General features: G+C 59.2%; 1 protein-coding gene and 1 long non-coding RNA gene across 3 annotated transcripts in view; one reads left to right on the top strand and one right to left on the bottom strand.

The window, feature by feature from the left end:
- LOC145722351 (uncharacterized) overlaps nt 1-10,926 on the top strand; it is an 11,348-nt gene extending 422 nt beyond the window's left edge. The window contains exons 2-3 of the long non-coding RNA XR_014146559.1: nt 2,348-2,437; nt 10,512-10,926. This is a non-coding gene — a long non-coding RNA (uncharacterized LOC145722351). The remainder of the gene's footprint in view (nt 1-2,347; nt 2,438-10,511) is intronic.
- The window catches only part of CDK18 (cyclin dependent kinase 18), a 24,841-nt gene that overhangs the window by 2,608 nt on the left and 5,870 nt on the right, over nt 1-16,363 (bottom strand). Inside the window, exons 2-13 of one of the 2 annotated variants that reach the window (XM_081825102.1) lie at nt 6,690-6,839; nt 6,381-6,520; nt 5,667-5,792; nt 4,813-4,869; nt 3,651-3,765; nt 3,366-3,460; nt 3,082-3,144; nt 2,290-2,413; nt 2,059-2,179; nt 1,176-1,273; nt 842-947; nt 657-703 (exon numbers count right to left, since the gene is read on the bottom strand). In XM_081825102.1, the coding sequence (XP_081681228.1) occupies nt 657-703; nt 842-947; nt 1,176-1,273; nt 2,059-2,179; nt 2,290-2,413; nt 3,082-3,144; nt 3,366-3,460; nt 3,651-3,765; nt 4,813-4,869; nt 5,667-5,792; nt 6,381-6,520; nt 6,690-6,813 (1,216 nt within the window). In that variant the 5' untranslated portion in view covers nt 6,814-6,839. Of the gene's footprint in view, nt 1-6; nt 704-841; nt 948-1,175; nt 1,274-2,058; nt 2,180-2,289; nt 2,414-3,081; nt 3,145-3,365; nt 3,461-3,650; nt 3,766-4,812; nt 4,870-5,666; nt 5,793-6,380; nt 6,521-6,689; nt 6,840-16,363 lie in introns of those variants that run through there. The other variant, XM_081825101.1, reaches the window with a different exon arrangement.

Raw genomic sequence — 16,363 nt, 5'->3', positions numbered from 1 at the left:
CCCCTGTGCGCGGTGCGACCCCTACACTGAGTTAGACGGCCAGAATGAGAGGGGCCCGAGTCTAACCCAGGAGCCTGCAGGGGCCGCTGCCAGCCCCCACCTCCAAGCCAGCCCGAGGCCGACTGCGGGCTCGGCTCCCAGGTCTCCAGCCACCGAGAGCAAGCCCAAACTGGGACTTCCGGAGAGTGACCTCCTCTTGGGATGGAAATACAGAGGCTGAAGCCACCACGCTCATAACATTAGCAACAGTAACATGTCATACCAGCGACTCCCCTGTGCGCTTCCTTCAAGACAGGCACCATACTAAGTGTGCTCCATAATCTCACTTTGTCCTCGTGACCAGCTTATAAAATACGAATTATTAATTCCTCTTTGCAGTGGAGGAAACGGAAGCCCAGGAAGGTTCTATAACTTGGCCAAGGCTACACAGCTAGTAAGTGGGCTTGAGCTGGGGTTTGAGCTCAGAGTGCGCCCACTCCCACCGCAGAGTGGAAGCCCGCGCTCCTCCTGGGCCTGGGGCTGGGGCGCCGGGGACGAATATGGGGGCGAGCGTGAGCTGTGAGCGCAGAGGTGGGTGGCGGGCCCAGGTGGGGTCTCGGGGCTTCAGCGCTGTTCGCTCTCCGGCTGCCTGTCCCTGGGCCCGGCTGGGGGCACACTCACCAGGAGGAGGCTGGTCAGGAGGTGGATGCCGTCCGTGTCCAACCTGCAGGACGGAGGAGCTGACACAGGCCCGGCCTGGGTGGGGGGGCTGGGGGCTGGGGGCCGGGGGCGTGCGCGGCCACCTCCAGGAGGGACAGCGGGGACCGCGAGCAGGAGAGGAGGTGTGGGGCGGCAGGGCTACCTGGGAGCGTGGCTGATGAGCGGCTGGGGCTGGTACGGCGGGAAATTGTAGGCTCTGAACTCCGACAGGGCGGTCACGCCGGGCCACGTCTCTTCCGTAGGGGTCCCTGGGGAGATGAGAGGGCGTGGGAAGGGCAGAGTGAGGGGCCAGGGCCACGGGCGACTGGGAAGGATGCAGTGAAGGGGGTGGGGGCAGAGAATGGCGGAGGCCACAGGGGTCGCCGCCCCGTTGAGAGCGAGTGGGAGCCCCTCTTCCCAGTCCCTTTATGCGCCTGGGCTGGACGGGGTTCTGGCGCCCCCTGGAGGCGAGCGGGAGGGGGCGGCCGGAGACTGACCCAGGAGTCGGAAGATGAGGTGCAGCTCCTCCTTGACCGTGGAGCCGGGGAAGAGGGGCCTCCCCGTGGCCATCTCGTAGTGGATGCAGCCCACGCCCCTGTGGGGAGCAATGCGCAGGGGCGGCGTCAGGCTGGGCCTCCTCGCACCCGCCCTTCCTAGGGCTGCTCCACCAGGGCACCTGTGATGCCCTGCCCCTGGTGGCTGCAAGAGTCCTGGCCCTGGGGTGGGCGGCCCAGGACAGGGGAGGCTAGCACAGCCCAGTCCGCCAAGGGGGCCTCTCTCTGGGGCTCCTCTGGGCTCTAGGGCGCTTTAGCCTCTGCCCTCACTCCGTAGAGTTTGGGTCTGCGCCCATGTGCCGGGTCCTCAAGCAGTGCTGTCTCAAACTCTGTCCCCACGGGAAGAGGGGAGTCCATAAATCCATTCGCTTGGGGACCCCCTAGCACAGAACACAGTGGTCATTCATCAGGAACCTGGGTTTCTGCTTAAAAATTGGACTGATTTTTTTCGTTCTACACCAAATCATATGCATGGTAATTTTAACACAAAAGTAATAAATCCTTTCCAAAATTTTCAGTAGAAATGATGCTTGGGGAAGATTCATCACATTCACTGTGGCAGCCCTCCTGTCCCCTCTGGTAACCTCCTCGGGATCCCTGGGGGGAATATTTCAGAAGCAGAGCCTTGGAGGGTCTACTTAGAGCCAGGGGGACTCTAACGTAGTCCAGACTTCATTCTTTCCCATCCGGTTACTGCAGGAGGATGTCACCTGGCTTCTAGTTAGGCAGGAGGTTAGGCAGTTCTTTGCGGAGGGTCTTGAGGCAGCAAAAGGGAAGGTGGAGGTGTGGAAACCCCCCTCACCCTGGTCCCACGGCGCTCACTCACCACATGTCAATGGGGGTGGAGTACTCTGTGGACCCCAACAGCACATCAGGAGGTCTGTACCACAGGGTTACCACCTCATTGGAGTAGGTCTTCGTGGGCACTGACTTGGCCCGGGCCAGGCCTGGGGACAGACACATCACTGAGCCTCCCAACTCCCTCTCCCACAGCACCCACCTCCTGGGGAGACCGTGCCAGACCCGTCCCCTGGCCCTGGTGGGCTCCGGCCCTCACCAAAGTCAGCCAGCTTCAGCTCCCCCCTCTCACTAATGAGCAGGTTCTGTGGTTTCAGGTCCCGGTGCAGGATCTTGCGGCGGTGACAGTAGGCAAGGCCCCGGAGCAGCTGAAACATGAAAATCTGAGGGAGGAGGGGACAAGAAAGGTGAGCAGGGGAAGGGGAGAGTGTGTCCCACCCGGGAGACCCTATGTTTCTGCCCCATGGCTGGGAGGGGCGGTGAGGTCGCTGGGGAGCTACCCATTCTCCACCCATGCTGCGCCCCATCCTGGGCTCCATCCATCCCAGGGAATCCCATCCACAGGGGAGGGCACCAGGTGTGCGGAAGAGGAAGCAGGGTGCTGGAGGCCAGAGCGTTCTCCGGTCCGGGAGCTGAGGGGGGCCATGCAGGGCCAGGAAGCCCACCAGGGTGGGGAGCTATGCACTTGGTTCTTTCACAGTGACCAGAAGGGGTCGTTCATCCCTTCAAGCTTCTTCAGAAGCCTCCTTTCATCCATGTACCCATTTGGCAGATGGGCAAACTGATGCTCAGAGTTGGAGAGGGGATTTTATATCATCAGCTAGATGGTGGCAGAGGGTGTGTGCCTGCATTGGTGGGGTAGGGCGCATAGCACAGTTCCTGGTATTCCCTGAATGGCAGTGACCTTGCACGCCCTCATGCCTTTGAAGGTCTGAGCAACCTCAGCAGCTGGGATCCTGGTGGTGAGTGTGGGTTCCCGTGCTGGGCTGGAGAACAGATGGGGGCCGAGATGGGGGCCCTGAGGGTAGGCGGCCCTTACGGACGCCCTCACCTTGACATTGTGCATGCTCATGAGATTTCCACAGTGGTCCAGATACTGCTTCAGGTCACTATCCTGGAACACAGAGCCTGGCTCAGCCCCGACCTGTCTTGACCCATGGCTGGAAGCCCCTCCCCAGGCAGGGCCCAAGGTCTGAGCCGCCTTTAAACTCCCTGGGCCCACTCCTGCATGGAATCATCTGAGAACCTGATTCTAGAACAAGGCCTGGGCTGCCCCCCACCCTGCCCCCACCCCCACCACAGAGGGGAGAAGCTGCTAGCCCCAGCCCAACTCACCAGGTACTCAAACACCAGGGTGAGAGACCGCTCCGTATGGATGAGGTCATGCAGGGTCACAATATTGGCGTGCTTTAGGTTCTTCAGGAGAGACACTGTAGGGGGCGACAGGCCCACCTGGGTCCCTGGGGCCCCACACACCCCTCGTACCCTCTCTTCCTGGGATCAGCCCTAGGAGCCCCCACTCCAGCAATGACCCTCTGCCCCTAGGCTCCCTCTGGGGCTCAGGTCAATGAAGCCCTCCTCCCGGGAGCCCCAGGGGCTCAGGACCCTAGGGTGCTGTACCCTCTCGGATGGCAGTGCAAGGCGCCCCCTCCTCATGCTCCAGCCGGATCTCCTTCAGGGCCACGAGGTTCTCCGTCAGCTTGCTGCGCCCTTTAAAGACTGTGGCGTAGGTGCCCTGGGGACAAGAACCGCGGCAGCACCAGCCACACTCAGGGCCTATGGCCCTCTGTCCCGCACCCTGCTCTTTGTGCTTCTGCTTGCGCTGTGCCCTTCCCCCTTCTTCTCCTTTCACTGAGATTCTGTGTGTGCTCCAAGACCCATCTCTCTCTGACTCTGTCCCTCACTCCTCCCTGTTCACAATGGACTGTCCTCCCCCTGAGCCCCCAGCAGGCGAGGCGCCCTTCTGTTATAACACAGTGTTGTTCTTCCTTATGTTGATGTTTACAGGTAGGCCCCCTCTTTGGGTTCCTGGAGGGAGACGGCCGTGTCTCTCTCCTGTCTGTAAACCTTTGGCTGCCCCAGGGCCCTGACACAAAGCTTGGCGCAGTGGTAACAGAAATAGCTAACGGCCCACAGCGCTTACTCTCTAAGCGTGTACGCGAGCTTCTTAGAGTAACCTAGTCCATCCCCATGACAGCCCTGGGGGCACAGCCATTACACCTCCATTTGACAGAGCAAGAAATTACGGCACAGAGAGGTCCCATCATTTGCCCAAGGCCACACAGCTAGTAAATGGTAGAGACGGGATTTGAATCCAGAGAAACACTTGCGGGAAAAGCAGACAGACAGACAAACTGGATTATGCCCAGGGGCGCCTGGGTGGCTCAGTCGGTTAAGCGTCTGCCTTCGGCTCAGGTCATGATCCCAGGGTCCTGGGATCGAGCCCCGCATCGGGCTCCCTGCTCGGTGGGAAGCCTGCTTCTCCCTCTCCCACTCCCCCCTGCTTGTGTTCCCTCTCTCGCTGTGTCTCTCTCTGTCAAATAAATAAATAAAATCTTAAAAAAAAACAAACAAAAAACTGGATTATGCCCAGAGCCCACGGGCCCCACTCCATCCTCATGCCCTCCTCCAGGACCTGGGCCTCCCTCAACACCTGCAAAAGGCTGGGCCAGATTGGACGGCCAAGACAGTATGCCTCTGGGGCAGGGGCGATGGGAAGGCAGGACAGGGTGGGCAGGGGAGACCCTGTCCCTGCTCCTCACTGTCCCACCCAGCCTCTTACCTCCCCCAGTTTGTCCAGTTTCACGTATGTTTCCAGTTTCCCAAAGCCGATATCTGACTGAGAGGGAGAGACATAGGGTCCTGTGAGCCTGAAGGCCCCACAGCCCCACATACGTGACACCCCCCCAGCCAGCCTCCAGGAGGTAAGGGAATGAGACCCCCATCAGGGAGAGGCAGCAAAAGAGCCCAGCAGGGATGAGGGCAGCCACGAGTCCTGCCTCTTGGCCTCTCCCCTCTATCCCCGGGATAAAGGAAAGAACCCTAGGAGGTGTGAGTTTCTTCCTCCGCTGGCAGTGGAGGGGGCAGAGCCAGGGCTGGGGCACCTGGGATTGCCACACACCTTCAACACCTGTCTGTCTCCGCCTTGCTCAGACTACTAGCTCCTCATGGGCAGAAACTGTGTCTTGTTCTCAACTGTACCTCAACTGTCCAGTTCAGAACCAGCCTCCCGGCAGTCTCTCTCATCAGCATACTTCCTCTAGTTCAGTGGTACCCGACCCTTAACAATATAGATTCCTGGGCCCCACCACCAGGGTCTGATTCTGTAGGTATCTGGAGTGGGGGCCAGAGTCCACGTTTTGCAAAATGCTCCCAAGGAAATATGATAAGTAGCCACGACTGGAAAGCACATGCCAGCTGGTCTATGGGGGCTCAGCTCCAGCCCTGGTGGGACTCACCTAGGGGAGTGGACGTTGACCAAGGACTACAAGCTTGCGAATTGGCTGAAGCCAGCAGGTGGCGCCAGAGGCCCACAGACTGCTGCAGGCGTCCGCCCGTCAGGCAAACCCGAACTGATGTGTCCAGGCTGGGGGAGGAGGGTCTCCCCTGGTGACCTCTGACCCTCTTGGAACTCACCAGGGATGCTCGGCGGGACATGCGGCTGAGCGGTTTGGGCAGGTCGGGACTCTCCAGGTGTAGCTTCTGCAGGAATTCCTGGGGCAGGCGGATGTCCATGGGCAGAGACAGCCTCTTACTGATGTCCTGCAGTGGCCGGGATGAGACGGGGACACCCGTGTTTGCTCCAGGTTACCTCGTGCTGTGGGACCCTCACTTTTCACCCAGGGCCTGGCTTTCCCTGTAGAGCAACCCCAGCAGGGCCAAACCACAGGCTGTGACCCCAGGCTCACAGCGGCTTCAAAGATGTGCTCAGAGACATATGTGAACACGCAGGGGTTGCTGTGTGACCTCAGGAGGGCCCTTTCCCTCTCTGGGCTGCCGTATAACCATCTATAGAATGAGATTCCAATGGATGGAAGCCTATTTTTCTGATACGTGGGCCCATGCAGACGAGTCACAAGAACAGTAGTCAAATTGTCTGGCTTCGTTATGTACCAGGACTGTTCTAGGCACTTGGTATGTATTAACTTGTTTAATCTTCACGATGACCATTTTAACGCAAGGAGACTGGTATACAGAGGTTGAGACACTTGCTCAAGGTCACAGAGCTGATCAACAGCAGAGCTGGGATTTGAACCCATGGAGTCTGGCTCCCCGGCCGCCACCCTCCTTGGGCACACACTGTCGGGCGGGCCCTGCCTCGCCCACAGGGGAGAGCCCAGAGCCCCTCACCTCCATGGAGAAGCGCCGCAGGTTCTGCTGCCGGTACTGCAAGCCGGGGGACGGCTGCCCAGGCTCGTCCCCGCTGTCCGTCGGGGAGAAGGGGCTGGACTCTGGCTGGGGGTCTCTGCCGAGAGGCCCAAGCTGCAGGTCTGAGGGGGAGAGGCGTCAGCTGCCCACCCTGTCCCTCTGCCCCGGGGGGAGGGGCAGGAGTGTGCCGCCCCACCTCTGTCCCCCCCCAGCAGTGTGGGCCAAGTCAGGGAGGGCCAGGAGGGGCTGTGGGGGGCATCAGGGCGGGGCGGGGGCGGCCGGATCCCTCACCCTCATCGCGCCTGTTGTGGAGCTGGCTGAACTGCTCTGTGAACTCGGCCAAGGACTCCTCGATGGTCTCGGTGCGCGGCACGGACAGGGAGAGGCGGCGCTTAAAGTTCTTCATCTTGTTCATGGTCAGCGGGGACCAGGCAGTGGGGCCTGAGACGGGAGAGGGGAGCAGCGCGGGTGAGAACCAGGCACCAGGCCCGGCTGACAGCAGATGCGAATTCTGGGTCTTGTCTCCGTCTGCCCATCGAGCTCTGGGGCCCCGCATTCGGGAGCCAGGGTTGCATCTTCTTCACCAAGGTTCCAGTACCTAGCCCTCTTCCTCCCTGTGAATCCCGCTCCCCCGGGCCCCCAGAACCCCCCCGCCCCGGCCTGGCTACTATGTACTAATCAGTATAGCGAAGTGCTGCTCCTAACAGCAGTATGGTGTGCCGGCAGGGGCCTGGGGGCCTCACCAGGCCAGATGGTAACCTTTGGGCTCCTGGAGGGCTAGAGAATTCTCAAGAGGCCTGGAGTGGCAGGGAGCGGACCAGAACTCGAGCCAATAGTTCTTCACCTGCTTGTGTGTAAGAGCTTGAGTATGTCAACAGCCAGTAAGCCTCACTGACTGACGCCCAGAAGCTGAACATCAGCTCAGCCTGCGGCCCCGTGACAGAGTCTGGTCCAAACCCCACTTCATCCTCATACTGACACCTGGAGGTCCCTCTCTGGCTTGTCCTAGGTCCCTGGGACCCAGAAAAGGAGAAGGTCAAGGGAGGCGACGTGTGCCTCTGAGCTGTGCCTCTCCAGCTGAAATGTAGGAGGTTAGGAGCAGCTGAAGGTCTCAGGGGACACACAGAAGCTTGCCGGAAAAAGAGGGCCCCAGGGACAGGAGGCTGAGCCCCTCTCACGCCAGAGCCCTGAGGGGGCAGGGTGTCCATGCCGCAGAGAACACAGTGGGGGAGAAGGGTGGGCTGCTCTGTTCACCTCAAGGCCCCTTCCCGAGCCAGAAAGGGTTCCCTCCCCGAGCCAGAAAGGGTTCCCTCCCTGGGGCTCCCCAGCCCTTGTGCCCTCTGAGGGGGTACCCTGCTGGCCACGCAGTTAGACTGCTTCTTCCTGCAGACCCTTCCTTCTGTATCTTGCCCTGAACCACCCCCCCCGCCGCCACTCCCCTCCATGATTTCATAAGTTCCCAGGTGTGGCTGCCCCTCATCCTGCTCTGCCCACACCTCCCTGGTGGAGCAGGGACCGGGAGGCCTCCCAAGTGCCCCACCGACGCCTGCCAAGAAGGCATCCAGGGCCAGTCCTGTGATGGGACGGGGCCACCCTGCACCCTCTCCCAGCTTTTACCCAAGCACCCAGCACAGCCCATTCCCAATCACTAGCCAGTTCCCTGTTGCCAAAGACCCCTCCTGAATCCCCCTGGTTTAAGGGATTCTGGGTCATAACATGTTTGCTTTGCTTCCTGGTCATCCTTCTGTCCTCAGCCAGCCTGGAGAGGGTCCCTTCTCTGGGCCAGCAGGCTCCTGAGCCCAGAGCTGGGAGGGGGGGGGGCGGTGAAGGGGATGGGATGGGGGTAGGGGGGCGGCCAGGTCCTCTTTTCTCCGGCTGGCGCCAGCTGAGCCCATCTCTGTCCGCTGGGCCCTAGAGTCTCACTTGGTTCATTCAGCTCGACAGGTGAGGACCGAGTAGCTACTATGTGCTGGGTTCACGGTGGGGAGTGAAGTGTGGTCCCTATTCTCCAGGAACTCAGCGGCTGCTGATGCCTCCTCTGAGGAGAAGGTATCAGAAGCTGTTCTTCCAGCTTCCTTGGCAAAGCCGGCACCTCGGACTTTCCGGATTCCCCGTCCCTAAGCTCATTCCTGCCCTCCAACCTCCGCCGCTCCTCCCTGGCCCCCAGTGCTCTGGGGCCACCGTCTATAGGACGCATGGGTGGACATGAAGCTCCCAGCGGGCAGTCACCCCGCTTTACCCTGGAGTGTGCAGCCAGCCAGGGGCCAGAGCCTGTCCCATAACGGAAGCTTCGTGACAGTGGCAGCATATGGTTTCCAGGGACAGGAGGACCTAGATGTGTCCTACCTGTCGCCTCATATTTCCCAGCAGGATAGGAGAGTGGAGATGTCCCCACTGGACAGGTCAGTTGTTTACAAAGTTGGCTGAACATCAGTAGCACCAGGGAGTATTTTTAAAAATTTCAGATTCCTGGGTCTCACTCTCAGAGTCTGGAACTGAGAATGGTGACTGGGAAAATGAATTTTTTTAAAAAGCATCCCCAGGGGCACCTGGATGGCTCAGTTGGTTAAGCGTCTGCCTTCGGCTCAGGTCATGATCCCAGGGTCCTGGGATCGAGTCCTGAGTCAGGCTTCCCGCTAAGCAAGGAGCCTGCTTCTCCCTCTGCCTGCCGCTCCCCCTGCTTATGCCCCCCACCCTCTCTGACAAATAAATAAAATCTTAAAAAAAAAAAAAAAAAGCATCCCCAGTGATCTGGACATGGAGCCACGGTGAGAAGCATCTGAGGTCTAGGTAAGGGATGGTAATCCACCCAGGATTCCAGATTGCCCTACTGCGCTGAGACAGGGAATCCTCTGAGCTGGGGAGGTGCAGGAAGGCAGAAGACAGAAGGCAGGCCGAGCGGAGCAGCAGAACCCCCCCCCCATACGCCCCCCAACTACCATACAGGGGAATAAATGTCTGCCCTGCAGACTGATGCCCCAGGCTCGGTCATGGTTAGCCTAGGGCTGTAGCGGCGAGCCAGGCACTTGGCTCCTTCAGGTCTGAGCTCTGCCAAGAGGGACTAGTCACGCCCCCTCCTAAAAACAGGGCTCCCCCATAAAGCCGTCCAGCAGTCTGGGATTTATGGGATGGCCATGTTGGGTTTGTGTTCAGGAATCCACCAGTAGCTGCCATAAATCTTACGCCCTTGCTCTTGCTTGTGGGGGAAGGGGGCTTGTTAGAAGCCTTCTAGGAGGGAGGCCCCCGATTTCTGCAAAACAAAAGAGAACCAGCCCTGAGTGGCACCTGCTCGTGCTGTCCCCTCAGTTCAGTTAGGAGCAAGGAGCCACCAGCTTGGGTCTGGGGTGGGATGGAGGGTGGGCTGGGGAGCTAGAAGGAAGGTGAAGCTGAGGGTGGCTTCTCAAGCAGGAACGCAGGGCCAGGCGATGCCGAGGGATGGGGACCGGCTGTCCTCCACCCACTTGAGAGAGACCCAGAGGAAGTGGTTGTCACTGAGCAGGAGGGACGGAGGTCAGATGTAAGGATGGACTTACTGGCGGCGACAGCGAGGCAGGCGGCAGGGGTGGTGACCGCAGCAGAGAGTGGACGCCTCGCTCTGCTGGGGACAATCGGGGCATTGAACCCGGCAGGGTCTTGGGTGTGACAGGGCAGACTGAGTAGTGAATGCTCCCTGTTGTTCCCTCGCTCAAGACATAAGATGCCTCTGTCACTTTTCCCTTGAGAGAATCAGCTCTTCAGATTTGGGGGGTCAAGGGGGAAGGGGGACAGGAAAAAGGCCTGTCACCTTGTTGCTGTCTGCCCCTCACCCCCATCCGGGGACAGAAGGGCTCAGTGTGACCCAGCCCGAGGCCAGCCCAAGGCCATGCACAGTGTGGCCTTTGTCCCCGGGGCCAGGGAGCCATCTGGGGCTGTCCTCGTGCAACTGGTGCCAGGGCAAGAGGGAGCTGGGCACCCAGGGATGCTGGGCTGGGGGCTGTTGGAGAAGAGTCCCCCTCAGGAACTGTGGGCGCGGACCCCCCACAAGCAGACCCCGCAACCAGGCCTCCCGCCCCTCCTGCCTGCCTGCCAGGTGAGCCTAAAGTTCTCAGCCTACCTCCTGTCATTTCCTCCCAGGCACACACCAACCAGCCCAGAACTTCCTGCTGGTGCCAAAACAGCGAGTGGTACAGGAGGAGGGAGGAGCCAGGCCGGGAGGAAGCGGACACTTGCCCAGAGGCTGCCATGTGCCCAGTGAGGAAGGGCTGAACTTCGGGAACGGTAGCGGGAGAAACACTTACAGACCCACCGTTCCATCCCCTTGCTGGCCCGTTGAGGACACCGAGGCTCCAGGATGAGACCCGACTCGCTCGAAATCATGCAGCAATTTCCTGCTTGTTACTAAGTGCACAAACCCTGTGACCACATTGCTCCCTGCTTCTCCTAAAGGGAGCCCCTCCCTGGGACCCAGGCTGTAAGAGCTGTTTCCTGTTTGAGGTCTCCTCCAGGTTTCCTCCACCCCCACCCCGAATTAAAAGCCAAATTCACATTCTGGTGGCACTTCAGTTATATAATCTCTCTTAGCTTTGGCTCTAGTCCTTTGCTTGCCAAGTATTTATTAACAGCTACACATGCCAGGCACTGTTGTAGACCCTGAGAATCCACTTATGAAAGAAACAGACATAATTTCTGCCCTCATGGCACTTATATTTTAATGGTGGGGAGCAGCACAAACAAGAAAATAAATACATAAAATGCACAGGATGTTAGCTGGTGACAGGTGCAACGGAGCAAAAGAAAGTAGCAGAGAAGGATGGCGGCTGAGGGGGGTGGGGTGTTGCAATTTTAAACAGGGTAGTCAGGAAGGTCTCTGTGGGAAAGTGACATCTCAGGAAGAATTCCAAGAAGGTGTAAGCAAAGGAGCTAGTCATGCGGAATCTAGGGGAAGCAGATCAGTGCAGGAATAGGCGATGCAAAGGTCCTGAGGCAGAAGTGAGTTTGGTATGCTCCAGGAACAGCAGTGTGGCTGCAGAGGAGGCCACAGGGGAACACAGAGCAGAGTGTCAGCCCCAACAGGGAACAGGAGGGTTTCAGCAGCTGAGTGATGTGATCCCACTTAGATTTCAACAGGCTCCCTCTGGCTACTGTGTTGAGAACAGACTGTGTGGGCAAGGAAGGAAGCAGGGAGCCTCATCAGGAGGCTACTGTAGAGATCCAGGTGACATATGGTGGTGGTGGCCGAGACCAGTGTGGGAGCAGTGGGAGTGGTTGGCTTCTGGATAGATTTTGCGGGTGGAGCCCAAGGGATTTGCAGAGGGGGTGTCAGAGAGGAGTCAAGCAAGACTCTGAAGGGCTCTGGCTGGAGCAACTGGGAGGATGGAGTGGCCACCGCTGGACACGAGGATTGCTGGAGCGGAGGTTCGGGAGAGAAGACCAGAAACTGGGTTTGGGGCAAGTGTTTCCTGTCCAGCGGACGCCTGAGTGTGGACGCCGGGTGAGCTAACACGACGCGGCACCAGCAAAAGGAGGCCGCCAGGGGATGTTAGCTCTTCCCTCCTCTTCCCTCAAGCTCCTGTTCAGATGCAAAGATGTGCCGGAAAAGAGCCCCAGATAAAGCTCACGAGACACGTCCCTCACAGACTCCTGACAGCCTACAAAGTGCTCTGAGACCCCCGACGGAAAAGGGGCAGGAAGCAGGGCCGTGGGCATCTACCTGCAGGCCTGAGGCACCTGACTGAGTGGGAAAGACCAGGCGGGCAGGGTCCCCCCAACTTAGATGACACAGCTCTCCAGGGCCACGCAGGGCAGAGGACCCCGGCCTCCTGGCTGACCGCTCTCAGCCCCGGTCCTCGGAGGGGAGAAAGCTCCCCACGGCACACCGGCCGGGCCCCCAGGCCCAGTGTTCAGGGAGGGCAGACACAGCCTGCTGCCCCCAGGACAGCCCCTGCCAGGCCCCAGACCTGCCACCTGCCCCGGGCCTGGGCCGCCTGCCGGGCCCTGACTGGGAGACTACAGAGGCAGAGAAGGAGGTTGGCAGAGCATCCAGGGAAGCTGGGCAGCAGTGTCCACCCCACGGAAGTGAGGCTGGTGTGGAGGGCGGAGGGCGACTTCCTCCCTGAACCTCCAGGGAGCCAGGCTAGGAGATTCCTCTCAGCAAACCCCTCTGAGAAGCCCTTTCCCTCCTCCCTGAATGAAGCCGCAGTTCACAGCCGGCACCCAAGGTCCTTCGATCCAGCCCCCTGCCTCCAATGGCTTTGGTCTCCCCGCTCCCCACAACCCAAGCTCGGCTCCAGCAGCTGTACCCTGGCCCGCAGTTCAGGCCAGTCCAGGCCTGGGGTCTGGCGAGGCTTCCCCGACCCCCCAGGGCCACCGGGCGGCCCTCGGATGGGCACCGTCCGAGAAAGTGCATCCTTTCCCAGGGCCCCGGCGGGGACTTTTCAAGCGCCCCTCTCACCAGGGGCACTCTGCCTGGTGCTGGTGACGGACAGCACACAGGGAGCACCTACTAGGCTCCAGGAACAAGTCAGGGGCTTCTCCAAGTCCCTCTTCTGCTTTCGTCCTGTTTTCTTTTCTTTTAGATCTCAGTCTCTGAGGGCCCAGGGGCAGGGCTTGCAGGCTACAACTCGCAACTGCCCACTCTCTGAAGCCCAGAGGTTCTGAGCCTCGGTCTCGAAGGCTGATCACTGGCCAGGACACCCTCAGCCGCCCTCTCCCTGCCCCCCACCTCGGTCACTCTGCCACTTTGGGCTTTTGGGCGGGTTTCAAAAGAGCAAGCGGCCACGGCTGACCAAGTTTGCGGACGTCATGAGCTGGGACTTCAGAGACACTCCCTCCTCCCAGCGAGATCTGTGCCTCAGGGACCCCTGTAGATAGCATCTCTTCCTCCATCCTCCAGCTGAGCCGGCCCTGCACAGCGTGGGGCTTCGGTTTCCCTGGCTTGCGACAAACCTCAGGGGCAGTCAGTCAGCAGTGGCCCAGAGCCCTCATCGCTGACCTCGCTCTGCCCCAGCTCTGGCCTGGAGGAGAGGCTGGGAGCCTGGGGCCTTCCAGGTGGCCAGAATCGAGGAGCACAGAGAGGCCTGCAGCTGGCCTGCCAGTGAGGAGATGCTTCCCACAGCCTCTGTTGGGAATGCAGGAAGCGGGCGGTGAAGGCCTTCCAGGAGCATGCAGGGCTAACCTGCAGGAAGCGTGGTCAGGAGGTGAAATGTCTGGGGCTCAGGGCCGCCCCTGCTCTTTGGGCAGATGTACCATTTATCCCTGCAGGGTCCTACCTGATGGAAGTGTCCTATAGTGAGGGCCACATGCTGGCCAGGCCGGCTCTCCAAAATTCTCTGCTGCTTGGAGTATGGAAGAAATCCCAGCTTTGCCACTTAACAGCATCATGACCTGGGAAAACGCCCCATGCCTCGGTTTCACTGTCTGCTAAATGGGGAGAATATCTAATCCCCGATCCAACTGCTAAGAGGCTACTGGATTTAACTTTCTTGGTTGCTTTCTGATGATGTCACTCCCCTCTTCAAAATCCTTCAACATAACACTGCCCTCAGACAGAAGTCCAAACTCCAGAGCCCAGCAGACTAGGCCTCTTGTGTTTTGATCTGTCTCCTTCTTGAGTCTCGGCTCTCCCCGCTCCCTGGAGGGTCCAGTTTTATGGGGTGCATTTGGTGTTCCCAGAGTAAACCACAGTCATGCCCCACAGCTTTGCACGTGCCGTTCATTCGGCCCGGGATGCCCTTCCTCATTGTTCCCTTGGTAAGAAGACTTCCAAACTCAAGTGTCACTTCCTCTGAGAGCCACACATGACCACACCTCCTCCCTTTAGGTAAATTGGGATGCTTCCTCCTTGTCGCTTCCAGACCAGCCTGAGTACACTTGTCACTAGACTGTGATGTCCTGCAGGATGACAGCAGGGTCTCAGTGAGCTGTTTGCCCAGCACCTCAGGCAGCGTCGGGAGCCTACGGGGTGCTCGGGCAGTGTTCGGGGAATGAATGGGGCCACCAGGCCACTGCGCCCCAAAGGCTTGTTTACAACTCTTTCCTCTACATACATCTGAGGCCCACTGAGGACAAAGACCGTTAGTCCCCGTGAGCCTCCGGGTGCTCTATATGTGTGCGGTATATGCTGGTTCTCTTCCTCCTTTCAGTCCGGCCAAGGCCGTTTCTAGGTTTATCTCATGAGGCCAGCTCCATACTGAGAAGGTGGGCCTTGAGTACACCCGGGTGGGCCCGGCCCTCTTTCTGGGCACCCAGAGCAAGGCCCGCGGTCCAGTGAACCAGCCCTAGACTCCAGACATCCTTGGTGCTTCTGACTCTCAGTGGGAACTGGGACATCGGCGGGACTGGTGGGCCAGGGACTAGGGAAAGCCAGTCGAGTGCTCCCATCTTCAAGGCTGCAGAAAGGCATAACCTCTTCCCAGAGGCCTTCTGCGATGACCGTCACTTCTCCCCTGGCCCGAAAGCCCACTGGCCCCAGCCTATGGCATCCTGGACATCCCTGAGCAGGGTGTCTGGCTCCCTGGACTGCACCTGTTCATTTGTCTGCTTCCCTGGTTTGCCTGTGAGCATGTTAAGAGCAAGGACTGGGTCTGACTCATCATTACACCCCCGGGGCCTGGCACTGAGCGAACCCTCAAATGATCAGCTGTGAGTTCTGAGTTCTAGGGGCTATTTGGAGACAAGAGAGAAGCCAGGAGACAGTCAGTTGCCCACTGGACTCGAAGCCTCAGCTGTAACCTAACCTGCCTTCTCTGGCCGGCTCTTGGCTCAGATGGCAGTTGCGGGGTGGGGAGACAGGGAACCACCGAGGCACAGGGGTAAGCTGCCTGCCGGACAGTGACTCCCTCAGCCAGGGCTGTGGAGGTCTCTGCTTGAGCAGATGACCCACAGTGAGGGATGGACTGGGGATGGGGAAAGTCTTAATGCTAGGTTCCCACCAAACACCATTGAGTTGGGGCCCACGGGGCTTGTCGGGAAGGGGTTTGACAGGGCCCTGGGGCCTTCCTCATGTGTTCCCATCCCTCTGGGGCAGATTCCCAGGGCCTCACAGGTCAGGTGCACTACCCTGGTCACACCTTGGCCTTGACCCCTACAGATGACCCTTCCTGACCCCCTGACTGCCCACTTCTAGCCCCATATCAGCCCTGCTGATACTGTTGCCCTCCTTGGCTTCCTAAGGCTCAAGGAACAGAGGCCCATACGTCATCTTCTGCTTTTTCTTTCTGACCCTTTTTGAGACCCAGCTAAGTCTGGTCTGCAGTCTTTGGAGAGGCTCTGGATTTGCAAGTGCTAAGATGGAAAAAGGCGCCCTTTGGCCAGCTCTGGTCCTGGCTGTGCAGAACATTCCAGACCAGAGGCTGCAGCAAGGAGCAGTAAAGGCAAGACCCATTCCCACATCACCCTGCCTCCAGACAAGGCCCGCCTCCCCTCCCAGGCTGAGCAGACCCTTTCCCTGCTCCTTTTAGCAGGCTCCATTAAAGACCCCTGAGGAAGGTCCCTCAGCCACCTTGCCCAGCATTTTCAAAATCCCAAAGTCTGAAACCTTTTCTGAGGTCTTCCTTCAGTCCCAAAGGAAACAGCTCACACCTTTCTCCTCTCCATTTGCTTAAGTGCAGAAGCTGGTGCCCACCATCTTCCACACAAGGAAATGGAGGAGAAATAAGGAGGATCAAGTTTGCCCACCCTCTAGCTCTCCCTCATCCATGCAAGAGGCCCAGCTTTCTTGGTGGTCTGTCACGGGATCTTTGTTAACATCAAGTACTGGCATCCCTGGGGACCTCTCAGTCTCGGGAGCAGGGAGGGCAGGAGGGGAGGCTTTCCCAGCATCTCTAGACTGTATTCCTATTTATACTCCACTCCACTCCCAGCAGCCCCCTGCCTGGCCCCTCCAGTCTGGCCCACATTCCAACAGGACCCCCGTCAATATTTTCCAACCTTTAGGGCAAGCTGGCCTCCTCACGCTCAGCATGGCTTCCCTCCCACCAGGCTGGGTC

The sequence above is a fragment of the Leptonychotes weddellii genome, chromosome 6 (assembly GCF_054177405.1).
Source record: "Leptonychotes weddellii isolate Sample4059 chromosome 6, ASM5417740v2, whole genome shotgun sequence".
In the NCBI taxonomy this organism is placed as follows: domain Eukaryota; kingdom Metazoa; phylum Chordata; class Mammalia; order Carnivora; family Phocidae; genus Leptonychotes; species Leptonychotes weddellii.
Note: the sequence above shows the minus strand (reverse complement) of the source record. Positions and strands in the feature narration are given on the sequence as shown.